The sequence below is a fragment of the Nesoenas mayeri genome (assembly GCF_963082525.1).
Source record: "Nesoenas mayeri genome assembly, chromosome: 3".
In the NCBI taxonomy this organism is placed as follows: domain Eukaryota; kingdom Metazoa; phylum Chordata; class Aves; order Columbiformes; family Columbidae; genus Nesoenas; species Nesoenas mayeri.
Genome location: NC_137544.1, coordinates 96,662,911 through 96,676,014, shown reverse-complemented (window position 1 = coordinate 96,676,014; position 13,104 = coordinate 96,662,911). Strand labels below are relative to the sequence as shown.

At 40.2% G+C, this 13,104-nt stretch overlaps 1 protein-coding gene and 1 long non-coding RNA gene across 3 annotated transcripts in view; one reads left to right on the top strand and one right to left on the bottom strand.

The window, feature by feature from the left end:
• The window catches only part of LOC308039243, a 58,510-nt gene extending 55,753 nt beyond the window's left edge, over nt 1–2,757 (top strand). The window contains exons 5-7 of the long non-coding RNA XR_013922012.1: nt 566–915; nt 2,522–2,581; nt 2,668–2,757. This is a non-coding gene — a long non-coding RNA (uncharacterized lncRNA). The remainder of the gene's footprint in view (nt 1–565; nt 916–2,521; nt 2,582–2,667) is intronic.
• Nucleotides 2,758–3,654: 897 nt separating this feature from the next.
• NENF (neudesin neurotrophic factor) lies at nt 3,655–11,090 on the bottom strand. Of its 2 annotated transcripts, XM_080342412.1 has the most exons (5): nt 10,804–11,090; nt 9,543–9,603; nt 8,229–8,332; nt 7,413–7,578; nt 3,655–3,719 (listed from the first exon to the last, which is right to left on the bottom strand). In XM_080342412.1, the coding sequence occupies exons 1-5, from the start codon at nt 10,948–10,950 to the stop codon at nt 3,658–3,660; spliced, it is 540 nt and encodes a 179-aa protein (XP_080198538.1). In that variant the 5' UTR covers nt 10,951–11,090; the 3' UTR covers nt 3,655–3,657. The 2 variants fall into 2 exon arrangements, with proteins under 2 accessions (XP_080198538.1, XP_080198539.1); XM_080342413.1 differs by lacking the exon at nt 3,655–3,719 and having other exon boundaries at nt 6,685–7,578.
• Nucleotides 11,091–13,104: the final 2,014 nt, after the last annotated feature.

Below are 13,104 nucleotides of genomic sequence, written 5' to 3'. Positions count from 1 at the left end.
CTTTCTTACTTATTTGAAATAGCTGGTCTGTTTTATCATAAATTATCCTAGTGGATGAATAGTTTACCTCTAGCTTCCAGCTGCACATTTTGAATGTATCATTAATACTCTTGAAGATGTTGTGAAACACCTTTTATACAATGTCTTTAAGCAGCTGAGCCAGAAATACTGTTGGGGTCTTCATGGTTTCTACCAGTATTTCAACAAACAAATGACCAATGGACATGCAGGCAAATTCCAGGTGATGACAGATATGGATGAATATAGGTAAAATATACTCATTTCAGTTCAAAGATGAAGCACCACAAAGTGATACCTCTTTGGAGTGAAGAAATTAAAGCTAGAGCTTCAGAAATTACAGCCATCTTAGGGTCCCACCAGCTCCAGTGTCCAACCAACATTACCTTCTTCAAATGGCTGAAAGACCCAAGAGCGATGAAAGAGAAAGGGAATTCAATGGAAGCATCAGCTCATTTAACAGCCAGGAAACCTAGCATTAAGTATCGCAAAATTGTAGTGGAGAATTGCACCTTCACGTCTGTGTCCCTGTTTGCCTCTTTTGCAGCAAAACTCCAGCTTTCTTTCTTAAACTAGAATGAGCATCAAAGACAAAGTAAGAAAAATTGGTAAGTTATGGGCTAAACAGCAGCAGCAGCGTTTTCCATGAATCCAGGAACCTGCAAGGTGCCAAAACCAAAGGCATCAGTATTTTTGAAAAACGAGACAAAAGATTTCAAGCAAGGAGCCAGCAATCACAAACTGTTTAATTTGTGCTGATTTTCCCAAGACTGTATCCAAGGAGGATCCAAGGAAGCTGTTCTCAGGTTCAATCTTTTGTCTGACTGCATCAGCAAGTTTCACCTCTTCAGAAACTGTATGCTCCCCTGAGTTATTTATGAACTCCTGCTGCTTTTCGTAAGTAGAATTTCACCACCTTACTTCTCTCTGCCTCAGATTGTTATATTCCATTGATATGCTGCTGCTTCACATATAAACCTTTCAGGCAGCCTGTTTTCTTCCAGCTCCAAAACTCAAAGGAGACCATTCAGAGAAATGGGAAGGAAGTATTTACCCTTGGCAGCAGCAATTTAGGGACATAAGTAATATTTAATGTGTAAAATCCTAGAGGCTCAACACATACTGAGACTTGCCTACTAAGCCTGTGTTCTTAAAATCCTTTCAAGTTCACTAAAATTGCTAGGTTGGTCTTTTGCACACCAAGAGCTTTTCAGATATCCCTGCAAGCTGCCATTATCGTTTCATTTCTGCCTACCATGTTGTTGTGTCAGAGATCAAAACTGCAGGGCATTACTTCTGACCAGTTTAAGAAACACATGGAATAGAAGATGGTTTAGAAATACTGTAAGACTTGCCTTTGTCTAAATTACTAGATCCGTCTGTTGTGTATCTCAGACATACGTGTATGTTTGTCTTTCTGTAACATGACAAATACTTCACAAATGTCTTGAGAGTCCGGCTGTGCTATTCTTTAAAAGTATTGCATAACTGTTCTAAGGTGCAGAGCATGGTTTCACAAAAAATATGAAAAATACAGTGATATTTTTGAGACACTTTCAAGCATAATGTAGGACACAGACATGTTACTTTAGATTATAATCTCAATTTAAATGTGTAACCCTTTCAATTAACACTTTTGCCGTAAGTATACTCAGGTCTGATGCACAGCTGCACAGTTCTGGAGTTCAGAATTAACACTTTGCTTTTCATGGAGCAATACTGACTCTTTTCAATGAAACTATGTTTTTAGGAGCTTTGCTCAAACATCATAAATAATGAAGGGTTAAATGTAATTAATAAGTTTGAGTTACCTGGCCTTTATATGTGATTATTACCAAAACAGGGCTGCAATGTAAAAGAGTGCGTAGCTGCAGCCTCCAAAGAGAGGGGTGGCCTCCTCATATACTCCTGATCTACCACCATTATTTTGAAGAAGTTATCAGTTTAATTTATGAAGTTATCCTCCAGGCAGTTAATTGCTTGGTAACTAAACTGTGCATATCCAACACAACTGGTTTTAGTGTCTCTGCAAAGCAGCAGAGAATTAGGCACAGGGAAGTTTTCACTTTAATAGTCATCTAACTCTACTTGTTCAAGTGCCAGAAAAGAAAATTTTTTTTCATTCAAAGGAAGGGTGAAAGGCTTTAAGTTTGGCCCTATTCAAACATTCCTACAAGTTTACACCTGTTTGGATTCAGGTGAAGTGTTTGACCCTCTGTTATCAGTCTACTGTCTGTGTTTTCATAATCTCTAAGGCTCAAGTAGATATGCCAAGAAATTGACCTAAATTGTCACAAAGCGAGGATTAGATCCAAGTCTCTGCTCTATCTGCTGCCTTTGCCAATATGAGAAAACTTTCAGCAAAATCTGAAAGGTAAAATGTAGACATTGGGACATTAATTTCTTTTTCAGAGAGGTTTCTTTAAGTGGAGGGAAAATTGTCATATTTTGGATTTTCTTGGATGGCTTGCACTCAGATTCTTCTAAACTTTTCACTTCTCAGAATGATCTCATCTCATGTCAGAAGGATAAAGGCTCATGTCAAGAAGTCCTGCAAAACATGGTAATCTGAACATCTGTGAACAGTGCAGAATTTTTAACACATACAAATAACCTATGGCAAACAGTAATACGAATTGTTTATTCCAGAATACTTCCTATGGCTCTGCAGTTCATCCAGGTGCACAAGCTCGTTTTTACACAGAACATTAATCTCCATTTCTATCCGTTATTTTGGAGTTCTTGACAACAGATAATCCAAATCAAGAAGATCTAAACATAAGTTTTGTAAACAAGTAAATAAGGACTCATGCCTTCTATTGAACATGAAGAAGAAAATCCAAAACAGAAGGTATATGTAAAGACCAACAGATGGGTAAGGGTACAAGTTTACATCGTTATCATTGACCATATTTGACAGAGCAAACATAGGAAGCACTGTCTGTTATCAGACCTGCATATACTGCTCTGGCAAATCTCCCTTCCCAGTATAAATTGTCCCAATGGCACACGAAGATACATTCTCATTTCCCGCCTATACTGCTAGAGTGCTCCTAGCAGTGATTGAATAGGTATTATAGCTATTATGTCTGTACCTGTCTACCTAAATCAGTATTCACAGATAGGGCTCCGAGTTATTACAGATCTAAAAGTTAAGAGCTTTTTTTTGTTGTTTTAGTCAAAGCATTCACAGGCAAGGACTGATTTTTCTTTGAAACAGCCATTCTGTATACCATGTAAGTAGCTTTCAGGTTATAAATTCACGTGTGTTTTACTTTATCTGAATATTACTCATGGTGCATAGATTTGTGGTAAGTTGCATAGCTTGTATATTGTTTCCTGTATGGACAGGAAAACATTATGCAAAAGCCTAAATGGATGATGGATAACAAAATGTATGATTGTCATCACCTCAGTTCTGAGCATTTCAAGATATCCCTGAGAATTTCCAGCGTTCATCTGAAATTATGCAAATATTAATCAGAGCTACTTAGCACATCTTACTGATGTGCAGCTGAATCCTACTGAATGGCAGATTTTTCACTCACAAAAGTACCTAGAGGCTTTTTTTATTCTTTTTCCTTTCAGTTTAACCAGATCAGCTGAAAACTTAGAGTTTGATTTCCTATATGAAACATTTCACATCTCTTCCGTGTTCTCTTGAGCAGCTGCAAATGACGTTGAACATATTTCAGATATCTGTAAAACACAAAAAATACATTTGTTAAAGTCAGATAAACCATTTATTTCCTTGTTTTCTCTCCTGCACCATCAGGTGAGTTCTACATGTTCTTGAGAGTCTTGCAAGGGAAAAACTGCAGCAATTAAATGCGTTTCCAAGCTTGAAAATGTAGCCAGATAGTGGTTTTGAACCAAAAGTTACAGGAGGTGATTTACAAACTGTGCTGAGGCTTCTCGCATTCCAAAGCACTGTACTTAAACAGATAAGCATCCTCTTTTAATTTTTACTGAAATGTGAAAGTCTGACAGGTCTGACAAGCGCAGTCTGAAACATAACCCTACACTGATTCCCATGTTATTATAAATTCACAGCTGCTATCATCAGAACACAAAGAATATTAGCCCAGGCTGCAGTTTTCCAAGGCCTTTACTATGTGAGAAAACTAAACCAGAAACTGATTCACTTAAGTCAATGAAACCTTCATATTCTGTCAAAGGGCCACAAAAAGCATGGTGTCCGTATACTCATTACAGTTAGGAAAGAAATCACTCTATGTCTAATCCCAAATTCTTGGAAAAAATCTCAGCCTGCGTTCTGGCAGGTGGCCTTGTTTAGATTAGGATGCAATGACTAATAACTAACAGCTGCTAACACACCTTACACTTTCATAGTAGGATTTTACTTAACTACACACTCTACAACTGTAAAAATAAAGATAACACTTTGTTCTGCATTTTGTAACCCCTTTACTGAATGTTGTTTGCTTATATTACTAGTCCTTTTGCTTCAGTTGTTAATCAGATAAGTCCTTCTTAAAGCACAGATGACAGAATCTATCCTGTCACAAACTTACTCAAATGTATTAGGATCGAAGTGAAGGACTATTGAAAAAAAGTAGCAGGTGGGAAACAGCAAGTCAGGTTATGCATCCCCTAAGCAATGAACCCACCTGATAATTCTGAACATTCTGAAGAGTAAACTATTGTTAAATACTAAAGGTAGCATTCATTAAAAGCTCAACCATTCAAACACCCATTTTAAGTTAGCAAGATGCACATTAGAAGCAGCACAGCAAAAATAATGACATTTGCTGTGTTATCTGGAAGCAGCAAGTAAATTGAAAAGAAATTTTTCACCCTCCAAAGGAGGTGTGTAGTAGCAGGACAACTACAATGGAGCTTTATACAGCTTGCTTGTTTTGAGTGCACTGTATAGATAGCAAGGACAGCTGTTGTACTGGAATAATACAGAGGTTAGCAAAATGCAATGTACCAAACAAAACAACCATAGCAGACAGTTTGCTTTTAGGTCAAATAAATTTTAGGCTACTGGCAAGTAACAACCTTAGACATAAAACAGTGTCATTAAATTAACAGTAAAAGAAATACTGTGGTATTCTGAATTAATTTTTAAAAAGTAGTGAGTGAAAACTTCTTAAGGATGTATACCCATTAAAGCCTTATTATCTAACACTGATCTGTTGAGTGGGAACCTCAAGTGAAATAGCCTATGAAGTTATTAAATGTCAGTCCTTCAGTTCCCTAACTGAAATAAAACCAGAAACATGTTGCATTCTACAATGCACTCAGGTGTGATAATCTTCATTAACAGAAAGGAAGGACAAGAGCATTTCCCTCTGTTCACAAATATGAGTGAGGGTGGGTTGGATTCACAAGGATCTCACACTACACCAGTGGGGTTTATATCACCATTTCCTGTGCCAATAGGAGGGTTTCTTCACTCAAACACACCTGAAATATAGTATGAGCTATCTGCTTCAAGGTCAGCAAAGGTGACCTTCATAGTGTAAAGAGGAAATGCAGGGTGAGAACAGTTAATGCTGAGCCACATGGTGGTACTCCAGCTACAACATCACTGAAATGCAGCTGGATACCCTGATCCCAGATGAAGCCAAGGCTATTTCAGTAACCACAGTGGCACAGTTACTCAAGCTGCCCCATCAGGAAGCACACAAGGAAGAGAAGAGGAAAAACCAGTAGGCATTGGAAAATGATTTGTGAAATGCTGGCAGAACAACCACCATCATTACCTCCAAACCCACATGCACTCCCATAAAGGTGGCAGGTATACACCCACACCTGTGGGCAGGCATCAGCAAGGTCTTGGTTATCTACTCAAAAGGTCAGCAGTAATAATAATAAAACAAAAATAATTCTCTGAAGCAGTTATATTTTCTTAGATGCGAAATTTTTTATTCCATCCCAGAGCACCAACCAACAGCAAGAGGGGCCCATGGAGTCCCTCCTGCAAATTAAGTGGACTAATGGTAAGACACAAAACAAGTTTAGAGTAAAATCTGTAACACTGTGAAACAAAGGATAAATAAACAGCTTTTCTAGTTATTCAACTGACAGGCAGCTGTCCCCTGCAAACCATGAAGTAGAGAATCATCTGATAAACTCTTTCCTTCAAAGAAAATGACCCAAATGCTAAAGAAACAGAACAAAATATAGAACTGTATTTTTATTATATTATTAATATAAAATTGGGAGCAGCTGCTCAGTTTTTCCATCTCAATTGAACCTGTCACAGTGGCAGATAAATCCACATACATGACAATTTACATTCTACTTAGGTTAGTGAAAGTCAGAGGTTAGCAGCAATTTATATAGCACATGCTTTTATGGTCCTCTGGTTGCTGAAAGACTGGAAGAGAAACCCAGTAAAGGGGGTCTGCTCTCACCCTACAGGATCTGCAGTTTCATATTAGGTTAAAAGGAAAAGAAACATATGAATGCATACTTCATTGCAACAGTAATGATCAAGCTAGAGTAAGAACAACTAACAGGAATTAAAAATGAGAGCTGAAATTGCCAATATAAAGATGCTAACAATATCCACAGGATACTAAACTACTATAATAAAATTGTTCTGTAAGAATATGTGGTAAATAGTGGGCTATCATTTCCCTTTCTTGTCAGTGAAAGAGTGGAAGCAGCTAGAAGGAAACCATCATAATCTAATATAGATGAAATATTTAATAATTATTTTTAAAAACTGAAGTTTCATTTATTCAACACTAACATAATGATAGTCTTATTTATAATGTCACAGTAGTTCTCATGGGGAAAAAATGTTTACTTTTCTTGGTTTACAGCTGTAGGCTTTGCATAAATATTCCACAAGAACTGCATTTTAGGAGACTGAGTGGTTTTATATCCAGTATTTGCAAACCTATCCAATATTAAATCCCATAATGCTTTTTAAAATGTAAGCATCTATTACACCTGTTTGTACATGTGATATCTACAGTCACTTACAGCACAGAGAACTGATGTCACCTCATCCAGACAGTGCATTCACACTTCTCCAAGGAGTGCGAAACAACTTGGGATTTACAAAAAGACCAGTAATGTTTCAACTATAAAAATTTCCCTATCTCTTTCTAAATGTAATTTTACATTACACATTTGTAAACAGAAAAATCCAGGCAGAAAGAACTTTCATATGAAATAACTCCCATAATTAAGAGCAAACAGCCCAAGTGTATGACACTAAAACAGATCTGTTTGTTTCTTGGAAGAATGCTATGTAAACTATGTGTGTACACATATGTATTTTCTAAACAGAAAACTGACTCTTGATAGCAAATTGTTGTAATGATCTCCAGAAAATCAGGGAATCGATCTAATATTGTATCGTGCCTCTCCCCAGGCATTGTCTGGGTACACAAATGTTCCTCAAAACTCATCTTTAATGTTGAAATGTGGCTGATCTTCAGGTTTAAAGTCTAGATTGGGGCTGCCATCCTCATTCAGAATTCGTCGAGAAGTATAGCCAACAATTGGATATTTGGCCTTATAAACATTATTGAAGATATCATCCAGGGACTTCAGTTCCTCTTCTGTGAGTCCTGTCTGAATGAAATATGGAAATTAAAGTCCTGTTTCAAATAAACAAAAGTAGAGATTTTTACATGCATTTTTCTTTTTTATTGATTACTATACACCTTATGGTCAGTTTTCATGCTTACTTTGCAGAGCACGATTAACAAAACTGATAGTATAACCTGTAACTTTATTATTTTCATTTAAATTCTGCCGTGATGAAACTTTATATATTGAGGTCAAACAAGCCGTTAATCTCCATTTTGCCTGTGTAAATACATCACACCTCAAACAAGCCACAAGCCACTGCCAGAAGGAGCATCCACTGCCATGACCGTGACACCAGCTAAACTAAATCCATTAACAAAGTAATTTACTCTCTTTGGAAGCATCTTTTTAAACAGCAGGTAATTCCCCCTTTACATGCTTACATAAATTGTATTCGTTCCACAGATTAACAGCTTTCCTCTCCAAAACTGTTAGCACTACAGCGTTCATGTGCAGTAAATACATAGCCATTTTTAGGTGTTTAAAGAATATTAATACATTTTGGTTTTAAATTAAAAGACATGAACCAACTTAAATAAACTAATTCAAATTCATTGAATATTATAATTCATAATCTCACGAAAGAATAAAACTTTGCAAGATGAAACTAAACTAAGAGTCTGGTTTCTTACTGTGTCATGAGTAAGATCTGCTGGATCCAGAGACATCTTTGCAACTCCTCTTGTTGAGTCTTTTCCAACCAAAGCATTGTATGGGGCTCCTTTTCCATAAAATTCTGTCAGATTAAAAAAAAAACCAGATAATCCATTGATAATCTGACAAGATACAGGATATCTGCAGCCTCTGCTTTTCATCAGCCTCATACACTTGACAGTGAACTGAAATGAACAACTCAAGTCTATGGCTCTTTTTTCCAAAATTGACTTTTGATTTGCTACTTCTTGATAATATGTCCCAGTCCTTAAAAAACAAGGGGTGGAGTTGTACAATACAACTGCTGAACTCCTATACTGCAATCTTAAAAATTACTGATTTTTTAGGGACCTGTGCTTTACATTCTCCAGAATTTACAGTGCCAAGCCTAGTCTCATTTAGGATTTCAAGATCAGCATGTATGTCCAGACAAGCTGCATTAACAAGTGTAGTACAAACAAAGCAGCAAGCCATTAGTTTGCCTATTATGACATTAAGGTGAGTGACCAGGACTCCCTTGGTCCCTTCAAGCATTTTACAGAAAGTGTGCTATCTTCCCCAATTTCCATTGGGAAAAAAAAAAAGTAAAATCCCAAGATACAATTCATAAAGATTATTCCAGCTGGCTCACAGTTAAAAGCATTACTGTCTTTTCATCATTACAACCGTAAATTGGATTGTGCAACAGAAATTCAAATGAAAACATCTGTATTTCTTAGGGAAGGCACAAATAACAAATACAGCAAGAAGTGGTTTAGGTGTAAGAAAACTTTGAAGAAAAAAAGTACTTATTCCTCCTCTCCCCTTCAAAATCACAGTCAACTCTTAAAACTCTTCCAGGCCACTGGACAGCACAGGTAGGCAAACACCAGCACAAGAGGAGGTACGAAGGTGTGGCAATGCCGATATTTTGTGTTGCAATACGGGTACATCCAAGTTGGCTTTGATCCAATCAGTTTGTGGACCCAGGGCAGTAAAACGCTGTAGCACCAGCTTCTGTGTGGCCCGACCCCAGATCTGGGGAGGAGTCAGGGGCCTGGGCAGGTGGCTTCAGCATTTCTGTGGTCAGTGGCCAAGCTAACTGGATTATGCTGTCTGTCCATGTGTACGGTAATCTCAAACCAGTGTAGGTTCCAGAAAAAACCTTAGTGGGGAAGGTGTCAGAGGAGGAAAAGCATATTCTTTTTGTTGCAATTGAACTGCAGGCTTCACATACATTGGAAATATTTAAAAACAAATGACTGAATAATAGCATGAAAAATAAGCAGACAGCAGAGAAGTAGCAAACTTACCTTTTCCAGAAGTGACATCAAATACTACTCCCTTCACCGCCAGGTAAATGGGCTGTCCCTCCTGGAAAGGAAGCCATCAATATATCCTCAACACTTAGGTGTAGGGAAAAGGCAATTAGTTTTAGCTATGAAATCCATAAGCGCTCAGGACACAAAGAAGAGAATTCTCTGTCCTACGTTTTCTTGTTTGCGTGCATATACAAGCATATATGTTATCTCTCCAAAATTCTTGCTTGTGCTTTAAACTGTCCCTGAGATTTTTTTTTTTGGAGGATTTAAGCATATGAATGAGAGAATCTTTTTAATGTACATGTTACAATCATAGAAGACATGGCCCTCTTGCAAGTCACCTTTTGTCTGTACGCTGCTTGATGATGATCAATTGCATCTTTCTGTTCCTAACGCAGATGGAAGGGTATATGCCAACAGCATTCTTTATTCCATTAACAGAACAACACATAAAGAAATGCCCATAAATATGATCTGCTGCTGTTTTACTTAATAAGCCAGTGCTTCTGCTGTGTCTTTTATGCATAAGATGTATCTTTAGTCAGATGCTGGTTAGTTTCTTGAAAGAGCAGGCCCTGAAAAGGTCAGCCAACAAGTTTTTTCAAAAGACATATTGTGTATTGATACAGGATTTTATGGTTTTGAATGTGAAGTTCTGCTGAGATTTCTGTGTCACAGAAAGCTACAGATTCTTTAAGCTGAAATTGCTTTGTTATTTCTATAATCTTGGGGGAGGGGAGGGGTGGGAAGGGTCTAAATCCATGGTTAAATGAATTATTAAGAGAAAACTACTTTGGCTTCAGTTTATGGTAATCTGAAATTCACTGCCATGGGTACCTTGTCAAATAGGCAACCAATAAAATAGAAACGTGCTATCTAATTGTCAGCGCATGACTTCAGCAGACCGAAATCCGCAGCTGCCAGGAGTACAAATGCACAGCGGGCTAGCAAAGCATAAATGCCAGCAAACTTCTCACAAATGCCTAAAAAACAAGTTATCCCATAATTACTAGGCGGGAGGGAACAGCACAGCAGCAGAGCACGAGAAACCCTAATTTTAAGGTGGTTTCAGGGCACCCGGCTGCAGGGACGGTAGCAACGCACGGCTTCCCCCGCTGGCCAGCGGGAGAGAGCGCCGCCGAGCGCCTCCCGGGCCGCCTGCCCCGGCCAGGCCCTGGGGCTTTAAAGAAAAGGCCGGGGAGGCTCGGAGGGCCGAGGCTCCGCCGCGGCTCGGCCTCCCGCCCGCCCCTACCTGCTGCCCGTCGTATCTGGCCAGCTCGGGCTCGGTGAAGAGCCGCACGGGAGCCTCGGCCGGTGGCTTGAAGCGCAGCTCCCGCTGGGCCGCGACCGGCACCACCAGCAGAGCGGCCAGCAGCAGCGGCGCCGCGCCGCCCGCCATGCCGCGGGGGACGGACGCAGAACGGCGGGCCCGCCCCGCTTCCAGCCCCCGATGGAAGCAGCCGTGGGCGTCGCTCGTTCCCCCGCCCCGGGCCAGTGGCTGGGAGCGGGTTCCTGCCTCCGCGCCTTGGTGGTTTGGGTAACTACAAGTACGTGGGAAGAGTTTAAACCAGGGCGTACGTGGGTGGAAATTCAATAACAACTTGTGAAGTGCCCGGCGGAGGCTGCGAGCTTCAGCGGGGGCTCCCTGCCGTGCGGGTTGCGAAGCCGGAACCGGCACCGGAACAGGCGGCTACTAATAAAACATTCCTCCATTTCCATCCTTCTTCCCCTCTCAAGTTTCTCTGCTTGCTGTTTTAAGTGGTTATTCACAAAATCAACACACGTAGGGCAGGCTTTGTGTTTTATGACTTAAAAAAATCCAGCCAAACAAAAATCATGCACACACAAAGCCCAACAACTGAAACAACAACAAACCACCACAGCAAACTGACATTTTCATTATTTGCAAATGACGAGATTTACCCATGCTACACTTATATTCTGGGGTGGCAGAAAAATAAGCAGATTGATGTTTGTAAATCAATAAATTAAAATTAGAAAGTTTACAATTTAGATATATACCTCGCACCTCTGTAGTGCTGGCAAGCGAGGACTTGATGGATGCAAAGCTTGGGACGTTTGGTAGTCTTGGTAGTCTTCCCAACTACCGCACTGTAATTCAAACATCTGGTATCTCCACTTGTATAGTCTGTTGTGAAAGCTGAACAGGTCAGAGAAGGATCTGGATAGTAGATAGCAGATAGAGATGGGTTTGACCTTTGGTTTACGGATTGTTTATAAACTCTTCTTGCATAAAGTTGAGTCCAGCTCAGAGAACACCTGTTCCATGTTGCCTGAGTTCACACTTTTCCACAGGCTGCCCAAAGGCAGTTCTCTGTATTGGTGTAAGCAGAGCTGGGGCAGCACATACAAAGCAACATCGCCATGGCTCTCTTCTGGATTACAAAAGCAGTACAAGGGAGCGAGGACATATCACCACAGTATGGGGGTGATGATCAATATGCCACATGCCTGTGTGAGGAGCTGGGACAAGACTGCAGAGCCACAGCATGGGGACAGTGAGCTGCTGTGGCCACGGGCTGCTAGCCGGTGTGGCAAGCTGAGCGCAGGTCCTGCTGGGGTGGAGGTTGACAAGGTCGTTACTGTGATTCTCCTCGGGCTGCGAGGTTTGCCTGTGCAGCCTAAACAATAGCTGGGCTTCAGAACAGGGTTGCCATCCTGGCTGTCCGTCATGTCTGTTTGCTGGCTGCACACGCCACAAGATAGACGTGAAATGTCAAGCAGAAAAGAGACCTTAAGTAAGGCTTTGGACAAAGCAGCTCCTGAATGCTCCTGTTATGCCAAGAACGAGTTGTGGCATTTGACTGGTTGCTCTGCCAGCAAATACCCTGCATGGCTTGCCGCAGAGACCTGTGCTGCCAGGACACATGCAAAGTCTAATTTGTCAGTTGGGTTCAAGTCACATTATAGATTTACCTTTTATTCTGAAATAATTGTTTATTAGCATCTCCCTAGGGGAGGGCAGCAAGTGCTGAATACTAAGGCCAACATCTATCTGAAGTGTTACTGATTTGGAGGTTAGAGCCTGCCTTTGAACCACAGGCATCTGAAAAACGAATAGCAAGAACTAAAATATTTTCTTTCTGGAAGGAGAAGCTGTGTACTAGGATTGTCGTTGTCAAAGGACTTGAAACCTTGGTTATTAACTTACTAGGTGTGGGTCTTAGCCACAGGGAAATGATCCACTGGAGCAGGGGCTCCACTACAGCATTATGTCTCAATGCGTGTGCGTTTTCTTGATGATGAAACAGTAACAATTACTTCCGTGCTGGGGAAGAAAAATAGCTGTGTAGGTATTTGTGGCGGGATGGCTCATGAGTCAGCTCTTAGGAGCTTTTGGCTTTTATCTTCCCGGAGCACCCTGTTGCTGCTCCCCTGGCACAGCGCGGGTGCATCTGCGCAGGAGCCCTGAAGTTCTGTCTGGTCGCCAGGCGAGTCTGTTGTTTTGGTGTTCTGCTAGCAGCATAAAAATAAAAACAATTAAAAATAAAAAGGAATAATATTTTGTCCATTTTGGGGAGAGCCATAAAAA